Source organism: Pteronotus mesoamericanus, unplaced genomic scaffold (genome assembly GCF_021234165.1).
Source record: "Pteronotus mesoamericanus isolate MK-2021 breed Mesoamerican mustached bat unplaced genomic scaffold, CSHL_Meso_final contig_50, whole genome shotgun sequence".
Lineage (NCBI taxonomy): Eukaryota > Metazoa > Chordata > Mammalia > Chiroptera > Mormoopidae > Pteronotus > Pteronotus mesoamericanus.
In genome coordinates, this window is record NW_026555186.1 from 7,175,323 (window position 1) to 7,186,409 (window position 11,087).

Consider the following 11,087-nt stretch of genomic DNA (forward strand, 5'->3'; position numbering starts at 1 on the left):
ATGGGTGCTGGCTGTTACATTGTTCTGAACATAAATCCAGCAACTTGTTCTCAGGCTGCTAGCTTGAATTTCAAAATCTTTATTTGTTATTTTTATATTTTATTATATACGTGTGTGTGTGTGTGTGTGTGTGTGCGTGCACGCACGTGCGCGCGCTCACGCATTAACACAAATAGTTACCTTGGGACATGAGTATTGGTTCTGAGAGAATCTTTTTAACTTTAAATACTATTCCACTTACTTTGAATTAGGGTACTTTTGGGCTACACTGTAATTTATGCTCTGTACATACAACCCCTCTAATTGTTAATTCCATCATTTGCCTTTGTTCTTGCCCGGAGTAGGAGATAACTCGGGCCAACAAAGGCTGGGCCCTGGACAATATGGTGCTTTGCAACGAAGTCACTAAGTGGATGAAAGATGACGTTTCTGCCCCTCCCACAGAGGGTGTCTACGTCTATGGTTTATATCTTGAAGGTGCTGGCTGGGACAAGAGGAGCATGAAACTCATTGAGTCCAAACCGAAAGTGCTCTTTGAGTTGATGCCTGTCATAAGGATTTATGCAGAACACAACAGTAAGTTTTCTTGTGTATTAGGGCTGGTTGGTATTATTAGATTCAATGGCATTATAAACACAGGCTCTTTTTATTTTTGTTATCATGTAATAAGGATTTGACTCTTTTATCAATGAGCTGCACATTCACACCCATGTTTAATGAGTATTTATTGACCGCTAGGCACTTTCTTGAGTGCTGCTGGGGAGGCAATGGTTAATCTAGATAACTCTTGCCTATCTAATACAGCAGATAAAATATATCTGGATCCCAAAGTGTTAGCTGGTAACATAAAAAACAGGTGTCTGGAATAATTAATAAGTGGTGGGAAAGGAAGTTGAGATCATGGTAGGGTGAAGTGGTTGGGGCAGCTGGGCCTGGCCTGGGCTTGGAAGGATGAAGATGATGAGGTGGAGCAAGGGGTACTTTCCAGGCAGGGCTGCCAGGGCTGCCAGGGCTCAGTGGAGGTGGTGGTTCTACCAGCTTGGAGATTGAAGCCAGGTCGCGAAATCCAGATTGAATTCAGAGACGTTTAGCTTAATCCAGTACCTAAAGGTAAATTGTTGAATTCACATTTTAGCCTATGAATTTAATAACATGTCTTTGAAACACATACATTATCCTACCTTGACAAAGTCATCAAAGCTCTATTTGGTATGGCTAAAATGACCTAAATTGCTATCCATTGTTGGCCTGATGTTTTCTGGAGGCTTTTGTTGTTACGTTTTACTCAGCTAACATCTTCTCAACAATAAACACCTTTCAGCACATGTGGGGCTTTCCTGTTCATTTTTTTAAATTAAAATTTCTTTTCTTTCAAATGAAAATTGTACTTAAGGTATACAACATGGAACACACACACAGTGAAATGATTACCCTTAGCCACAAACTCTAGAGGTAACCATGGTAGTGGATCCTAAGGAGATACTGATTTTGTGACAGAAGCACAAAATATTTTTCTTTAAACAAGGGATAAAACATAATGTCTTTTTAAAAGACAACTTTTAGTATCTCCTTAGATGAATGTCCCGTTTGGAACAGGTCATGGAGAGAGAGTTTACAGGCTTTGAGCATTTATTTTTTAAGCAAACATTGGCTGAATGCCTTATGTATATACACCAGCCACAGCCTTAGGTACAAGAGACACAGGGTAACTATGCACCAGATTCAGCCCACAAAGGACTCAGTCTCATGAGGGAAACTGGTGAGTAGATAAAATAGAATTTAATACATGTTATGATAGAGATTCACCCAGGATGGCCAGGAAGCTTTAGAAGGAGATCAAAACTATGCCTGGGAAGTTGGTACAGACTGCTTCTGAGATGGGCTCTGGAGGACAAGAATCAGTGTGCTAGGAAGTTAAAGATTGATTTTTTTTTTTTTTTTTTTGCAGAGAGAAATAGCATTAGCTCACTTGGTCATTCTATGAATAATTATGTGGTATTGACCATCTGCCTTGCATTGTTTTGATGCTGGGGATGCAACAGTGAAAAAAGACCAGGGAGAATCCCCATTCTCACAGAACTCAAAAGGGTAGGGTAGCCCTGGCTGGGGGGCTCAGTTGGTTAGGGCATCATCCTGTACACCAAAAGATTGTAGATGTGATCCCCAGTCAGGGGACATACCTAGGCTGTAGGTTCGATCCCTAGTTGGGGTGTGTACGGAAGACATCCAATCGAAGTTTCTCTCTCACATTGATGTATCTATCTCCCCCCTCTCTAAAATCAATAAAACATATCCTCTTGTAAGGATTTAAAAAAAAGGGGAGGGGAGGGGAGCCTAAAACAAAACAAATATAGACAATCCTTGTTGCTCATGGATTCTGTTTTTAGGAATTCACCTACTGGCTAAGTCTATTTGTAACCTCCAAATCAGTGTTTCTGGCACTTTCATGATCATTGATAGACACACACAAAGCAATGAAAAATGTGAGGCTCCCGACATGCATGTTCCCAGTTGAGGTTGACAAAGGTGACACTGTCTCAGCTCTAAACAAGTGTCCTTTTTGTAGTATGTTTAGTGCTACATTTTCACATTTGTGTACTTTTTGCTATTTTTAATGGAATCCCCAAGCATAAGGCTGAAGTACTGTCTGGTGTCCTGAATATGAGAAGGCTGCCATGTGCCTTACGGAGAAAACATGTGTTAGATTTGCTTCATGTAGGCATGTGATGCAGTGCTGTTGGCCTTGTGCTCAATGTCAGTGAGTCAACAATGTATACTAAAAAGATGTTTTTAAGTTCAAACACACATAAAACAAGGTTATATATTGGTGGGTTGATAAAAATGTGACCAGAGCCTCTTAGGAACCTCAGCCTGTATTTCTGCTAGGAGCACAGGTTTCATGGTCCCTGATTCAGTGTTCATGGAGGCTTTAAGTACACAGGTTCCATGAATGATGACAATCGACTGTATGTGAACATAATTATGCCACATAGTTCTTGTTCTTATAAAGAAAAACACACATGGTATGCTAGGGAGTAAAGTAATTTAGGGGTTAGGGGAAGGTCTTGTTGAGGAAGAACATTGAACTGGGATCCAAGTGACAGGAAGAGGCTGACATCCAGGAGCAGAGGCAAGAGTGCAAAGACGTGAGGTAGCAAAGGGTGTGCATGCTGTGTTGGAGGAAGAGAAAGAAGGTATAATAAGGAAGAGGACCCCGTGAGAAGGAAAGGAAAGCTAAGGGCTCAGCACAGGCCCTGGCCCATGTGTTGCTCAGGATACTCTGGCCCTTATCTGAGACTGTGTCTGCCTGGGGCTGGGCAAGCATTCTGCCTGTGACCTCGCGTTTACTGGTTTTTGGGATGTGTGAAGTCCTGGGGGAAGTGACTCTTTTATAGAAATGAAAACCAAATGTTCTTTTGGCTAAAAATCATATTTTAGAAATTTTGCTTTATTCTATCATTGCAGCTAGTGAACATGTTGTAAAAAGTGTTTTCCTTAAAAAAAGGAAAGAAAGGCCTTTCTCATGTGGAGTTAGGAGTTACTTTCTCATTTCTTGTGACTAAACTGTAAAAATCCATTGCAATATGACATTGAACATCTCAGCATGGTAACATTAAAGTAATAATTTTATAATTCAGGCAATTCTTTATTTAAGAACAGATTTTTCTACAAGAACTGCATTCACCCTGCTGGGCATTAGTCAACAGTGAGGCTCGTTAGCAGCAGGTAAGGGAGGAAGTAAAATAAACAAAGGAAAAGTGACTAATTTCAAAGTACTAAAAAAAGAGAAAAACATCAGTTCTCTATTCTTTTTGTTTCAATAGAAATTTGTGGAAACTTGTTTTGCTAATTAACTTTGTTGTTGGAGAGGTGTTTGTTTAATCATTAAAAAAACATTCTGTTGCACTTTTTATACATCATATCTAATTTTCATTCTTTTTTGATAGCTGAATAGGATTCTAATTGAGATAAAGAGGTGTAGAGGTGTAGCATTATTAATGGTCAAAGGACACTGACGAAAGCTCAGTGTTTTAAAATTAAAATTCTTATAATAAATTGTTTTTATGTTAACATGAAGGGCAATTTTCAGTTTAAATAATTTATCACTGAATTTCACATACTGGGCTGGCTTATTTGTTGTCCGAAAGATGTCTTGGGATTTATTTGTGCTCTAAAAATTGAGTGATAGATCCCAAAACGTTATTTTATTTATGTTTCTTGTTCGGACATCATGGGAAAGTTGCCCAAATAGTGCTAAGTTCATCAGCAGGGAAAAATACCCACACACCTCAGGTTCTCTGTTTTCAAAGGAAGACCAAAAAAAAAAAAAAAAAAAAAAAAAAAGAAGGGCAGATATAGGAAGGATTTGTCTCCTTGCATATTTCCTACGTAGATAGTGAGGCTTCTAAATGAACTGTAGCACTGTAGGCTGTGTGATGGGAAACCATGATTACAGCTTCCTGGGGGGACAAAGCAAGGCTGAAAGGCACATGAGGCAGGCCGAGAAGGGTCTCAGGGTGCCTGCAGCTAATGAGGATATGTCCTGCTTGGGGGCACATTTTTCTAAGACTGCCCTATAACTCCTTCCCTACTGAACACTGCATATTGGGGCTGGGTATGGGAATAGCCCGTGGGTACCCTGGAGGTGGGGAGCTCCTGACTCCTGACTGCCACAGCATTTAATCCACTTTGAGTTTGTCAATCTGGAACTCTGTCAAAAGCAGGAGGAATGTGAGTCTGGGGAATTTTAGTGAAAAGGTAAGTGTGTGGTGAGGGATGGTTAGAGAAGAGGGGAGTGGGGGACAGATATAACACACCTGGGGCATCTACTGCATTCCAGACATTATATAATGACAGGTATTCATAGATATATTAACTTATTTAACCTTTACAATGAGTCTGTAAGATATACGATGCTGATTTTGCAGATGAAGAAATTAAGGTTTAGAGACATTGTGCAATTTGCCTGTGATTCCTGCCCACCAAAGCTGTATCATAATCCCATTTGTCTGTTGTGGGATAAATGCAGACCTCTGGGAATTCCTGTGGTTGGTTTTCTACTTAAGACTATGCATTAGGCAGTGTCTGCGGTGTCTAGGCTAGAGCTTGAAAATCAAGGCTGAATTGAAAATGAGGGCAGCTCCTTGCATTTTGAAGTCATGAGTTTATTTTTCTGGGGAAGCTGGTGAAGTAGACACAGTAAGATCCTCTGCTGAAGGGAACTCGCACCCAATGGCTTTCCTCCCCTCATACATCTGGATAAAGGGTGTTGCCTGTCCTGCCTCCTTACTGGTGGGGCCACACGTTCTTAGTAGAAGATAGTGAGCCAGGAACCTGGGTATTTAGGTTGCTCCCTTGGCTTTACCACCCTAGTAATCAGTTATGTGGCTTTGGAGGGGACTCGAATGTGCCAGGAATGGAAGTCAGGTATCTAGTTATCTCCGGTTCAATTTTACATCTTTCTGCAAAGACACAGAGGCACATACAGAGACATAGTATATCCCAGCTACTGCTGAGATGAGGAGCATAGGCTCTAGATCCATTCTGGTGAGGCTTGATTCTTACTCTGTCACGTACAGCTTTGTAACCTTGGACAAGTGACTCACCTGCTTCTGGCCCAGTTTCTCATCTGCAAAATGGCTTCAGTAGTGGTACCCATCTCACAGGTTGTGGAGAGAATTACACTGACAGTGTCCAGCGCATAGCGTACAGTGAATCATTTTATTATTATTGTTATTATTGACATCCCACATGCTTATTGAAAGAATAAAATAAATATCACATGTAAGAGAGCTCTATTTAATATCTTAAAAAGGGGTGTCCAACCTGCAACCCATGGGCTACATGCAGCCCAGGGTGGCTATGAATGTGGCCCAACACAAAATTGTAAATTTACTTAAACCTTTTTTTTGATCATTAGTTTTCATGTTTGTGTATTTAATGTGTGGCCCAAGGATGCCAAAACGTTGGACACTCCTGTAAAATGTTATTAGCAGAAGAGGGGTTAGATAAGAGATGATTTACTAAATCATCCAACCTTTTTGGTGTCTCTGGGCCACATTGGAAGAAGAGTTGTCTTGGGCCACACATTAAATACATTGTGACATGTAATCATAGAAATTCTCATAATGTTTTACCTAAATTTCTCATTTTATGTTGGCCTATATTCATATCCTTCCTGGGCCACATGAAGCCTGTGGGACATGGGTTGGACACCCCTGATTTAAAGGTTACATAGAGGATCTCTACAGAGTTTGGTTATTTTGGGTATGGGAAGGAATAAGTGACATAATAACATTTGGATGAAAAATGTAGGCTAGAGAGGGAAATTACCTAGTTAGAAAATGAATTCCCCTCAAGGTGTTTTACTAAAGCCTGTAGGCTCCTAAGGCCTATAGCTCACCAGTTTCAACAGCCGCTTCTCTGCTCCTCCTTCTGGAGCCCAAGGCTTTGAACATATTTAGCTGATTTGTTCTACCTACATAGCATGTTTATTTTTTCCTTCAAAGTTATTTGTCTAACCAGGCATAATGGTTTGGAATCATCTGTTTATGTGGTGGTTTAGCATCTGTCAGCACTTTCACTATGAAAGTAAATTTTCAGGGACTCCTAGTCATGCCGCAGAAGCCTGCTGCATGCTGTGACTTGGCACGGCCACCTTGAGCTCTGAAGCAATCACAAAGAAATAGAATTGGATCAATGTTTCAGAGGATTTTTTTTACCTGCTTATTGAAAAGGATACTATTTTTTTCTCAATTATGTTTTTCGGGGATTAAAATCTAAGTAGTCAGATACTTGCCAAGGTGTAATTATTATAATTATCATTTGGTTCAAATGTAAGACTCCAATGGCTTACTGCAAGATTTACAACATGATTGTTGGTCAAATTTTCATCCAGAAGAACAAGCAGTTATATATTTGTTCTGTTTACAGATCCTAGGATTAAAGGATTTGAATGTATCAGTTAAGAAGAGTATTGACTGCACTTCATGTATTTACTGTTATTCACATATATACACATATTTGCTTAATTATTGTTACTAATAGTACTTCTATGATCATTTAAAAAATAATGCCTAGATGTAAAAATGAGGTGTTACATCATTTAGGTTGTTTCTACTGATTAATTTCATGTGATTAAGCAAACACCTAGTTTAAAAGTACTATAAAATATTTTAGAACCAGGTATCACGTCTGTAGTATTACTGACATTTTTGGTCCAGATAACTCTTTGTTGTGAGGGACTGCCTTGAGTATTATAGTACGTTAACAGAATCCCTGGCCTTTACTCAGTAGATGCTGATAGCACCTCCCCAGTTTTGATAACCACAAATGTGTCCAGATACTGGTAAAATTGCCCCTGGTTAAGAATCACTATTTAGAATATTTAATACTTTACATTGAAATGTATCTATAATATTACCATATTCAAATGTTTAACTTCTTCCAATAAAATTAAATACAGTGAAGGTATAAAGACACTTGGCACAGCAGGCTGAAGGTTTTATTGGGCCAACAAATGAGACTTAGCTTCTGATACTGTCTTGCTTTTGTAATGTGTTAGGAGAAGTTAAATTACTGAGCAGGTTAGTTTAGAGAAATAAATTCAGTCACTTTGATATATTAACATTGCATTTAGAAAGTTACTGTTTTTATGTATCAGTTCCCATGTTTGCAACACTAATTCAGCAAAACAAAGTTATCCTCTTGGTTAAATGTGCTTTCATCTCAATAGTTATATGAGGGTCATTTATAATATTGGCCTTCCAGAGGAGTACAAGGATGGGTACAGACACAACTTTTGTCCTGAAGAAATTTATAGTCTAGAAGAGAAGGGGAAATAATATACTGCCTCCTGAGATGGATGTTACAAGATATGCAGATAAACTACTCTGGACAGAGCTGGTTTAGCAAGAGGCTAATGAATCTTAAACTCCAAGGCTACTCAGTGCAGAGTCTCCTTCCTAAGCCTATTTACGTATTTGTAAACATGTACTCTTGTTCTTAAAGATACCTTTTTCCAAAATTATATGTTTATGGCCCCATGAGAACTGGATTTGCCCCTGATCATGGGGCTTTCAAGGGTGGAGAGAAAGTGAGCCTTTGATTAGGGGTGAATACATTAGGTAGGCTTTTTGAGGGGTGGCGATCCACAGGTTGTCTTTCATGGCCTATGTGGCTTTGGATACTTCACGTATTCCTCTACTTCAAAAAGATAGACTGAATCTCAGGAAGCTGAACTCTGCCATGACTTTCTGCTTCCCAGCCACTTAGATTTCTCTACACATATGGAGAACTCCCACCACCTCGCAGGAATGGGGACCATTCTCTGTCCTGTGATTTCAAATGGCACAGAGAGTTGAAGACAGGACTTTGAAAAAATGATAATCATGAAATGATAGTGAGCACTGGTTCTGGATGTCTGATTAAAAGGGACAGGTGCCTTGTGCTAAAGGCAAGCTGTAATGGAAAAACAGGGTGCGAGAGCACAAGATTTGGTAAGGAGGTAAAGGAGAAAGGGTGGAGGGGGAATGTTGAAAGAAAGAAGAGGGAGGGAAGAAGCAGTGGGAGGCTCATGGTCATCTTCTCTGGGCAGTGGTTACTGACATGGGATAAGAGGCCAGTGGGAGAAATCTGAGCATGCCTGGGTATCTTGTCATATCCACTGGAAACTTGCGGTAGCATTTGCTTCACATCTAGGGATTGACTGACCTCAGGAAGAATTTCTCCCATTTTACCAAACTCATCTCCCTTTGGAATGACCTTCAAAATGAACACATTTGGCTCTACATTGTTTGGGTTACTTAATTAGAAATTCACCCAATTTTTTTATTTTATGAATTTTTTATAGCTCTAAGAGATCCTCGGTTTTACTCCTGCCCCATCTACAAGAAGCCGGTCCGAACGGACTTGAACTACATTGCTGCTGTGGACCTGAGGACAGCCCAGGCGCCGGAACACTGGGTGCTCCGTGGGGTCGCCCTTCTCTGTGATGTCAAGTAATGGGGGGCATGTCCCCCACCCAGCACTTTGGAAAATACGACATACAAATGATCATAACTGTTATCTTGTATGAGCAGTGAACATCATTTAAATCAGGATGATCATAATGAGCTGCATAGGTTTTCCCTTAGTTGGATGCTTAATTACATTTAACCTGTTTCATCATTATGACCAATCACTGTGTGTGTAGAAAAATTACTTGGTGATTTAAAAGGAAAAATTACAGCCTTCTAATGAAGTATGGCCCTCAAATCTACAATAAACATTTTCTCCTTTCAAGTCTAAGGAACGGACTAGGTTGAGTGGATGGTACTTCCCTTAAAAGGATTATTAGTCTGTTAATGTACTTCTTGTGACACCCAAGTTCTTTAAGGTAACATGGCAAGTTTGTGCTGATTTTGCTTTTATTGCCTTTTTGCATTTAGGTTAGGTTAAGAGATTTATTTTAATGGTTCAAGCAGCCAATTAAAAATACCTTTTAAAAATAGAAGGAAATAGAAACAATGGGATAAGAATGTGAACGGATGAATAAACAATTCATGTTATCCTATAGAATAGACATATAATGTTCAATCCCACTGATAATAATGAGATACTAATTAATATTTGTTAGGAGAAAAAAATTAAAGCTAAAAATAGATTGTGGTGGGATCTTTGTGAAAGGGATTCACTCACAAGCCCCTAAAGCAATGTAAATTGACCCTTCCTTTTTGTAAAATAATTAAATAGCTAAGCACAGAAAGAGCCATAAAAAGTTTCAGAGGCATTGATCTTTATTTTGTCTCCTGAAAATCTATACCAAGGAAATCATTTAAAATACTCAAAAATGTTACATATGAAAATGTATTTAAGAACAGAAATAAATTAAAAATGCCCTAAATAGTCAATGATAAGGCTATGCTTAAGGAACTTAGAAGAGAGTAGGCAGCCATGAATAAGGTTAAGGATTTCATAAGATGGGAATGATAAGCACATGTTAATTGAAAGATGTAGTTAATAAATATCGAGCACTGTGATCATAACTGTAAAATATGTTTACATGTGCACAAAGATTAGACAGTAATGTAGAAAAATAAAAACAGGCATGATGGCATGGTAAAGGTTTCAGCTGACTTGGAAAAAAGTAATGATTGGAAGAAAAAATGAAGAAAGGATAAAGGTCTTAGATGGTGTATGGGGACTTCAAGTGAGCCTTCATTATGAAACAAAATGCTGTCTAAGGAACTTTTCATAGATTTTTATTTTAAATTCTAGTCGGAAATTATAAATTTCTTCATCTATAACCTATTGGCTAGAAAACTTTGTCAGTATTAAATTAGAATTGTGGTTTATAAATGTTTGATTAACTTTAGATCTGCATATCTTGTTTCGGGTGACAAAAACTTTCACAGGGACAGAGGGTAACAGGGGAGACAAGCGCGAGTCCCTCTCACTAGGCTTTGCTCTGTGGCAGGCTAGTATCAGCTTAGGCTAATTGTGATGGGTTAGACCTGAGTGGTTCATGTGACTCCTACCCATCTTGGATGATGCTGTTTTCATTTGAGTGATTTCTTTTGGCTTGAGTTAATGTATCAGTTGATTTGTGTGGATTGTGGTAAAACTATCATTTTATTTTGAGGAACATATAATAAAAATGTGAAAGTAATGAGAATTAATAAAAAGTTGTTAATGAAAGTCTGAACTGAGAGTGGTAATTATTAGAAAGGAGGTTAAGTGCCACTGAGTATCCAGAATTAAGCTTTCAAACTTGATTTTATGTCAAATAACTTGAAAATGCATAATTCATATAATATTGTGATATACTCCTGTTAGGGTGTGTGTGTAAATTTTGGAGACCCAAAGTGGAAAAGGACACCATGAAAATAACTAGAAATTTTTGGAACTGTTCAGCAAGGAATATCTCTGAAGCAGTGAAAAGCCAATGAGGCCCATTTCTGCTTCACCTCCACCTCCACCCCCTTCCGCCACTTAAAGGTGTTCTGCACTCTAGTGAATCAGGGGCAAGGGAGGACCCATTGACTAAATCTGCCAGGTGATGGAGAGAGTTGCTAATTTCCATGTATGTGGAGAAAATGACATCAAGG

At 38.9% G+C, this 11,087-nt stretch overlaps 1 protein-coding gene across 1 annotated transcript in view; it reads left to right on the plus strand.

Moving 5' to 3' along the window:
• DNAH5 (dynein axonemal heavy chain 5) overlaps positions 1-9,003 on the plus strand; it is a 248,071-nt gene extending 239,068 nt beyond the window's left edge. The window contains exons 80-81 of the mRNA XM_054578641.1: positions 345-576; positions 8,852-9,003. Coding sequence (XP_054434616.1) covers positions 345-576; positions 8,852-9,003 — 384 coding nt within the window. The remainder of the gene's footprint in view (positions 1-344; positions 577-8,851) is intronic.
• The last annotated feature ends 2,084 nt before the right edge of the window (positions 9,004-11,087 follow it).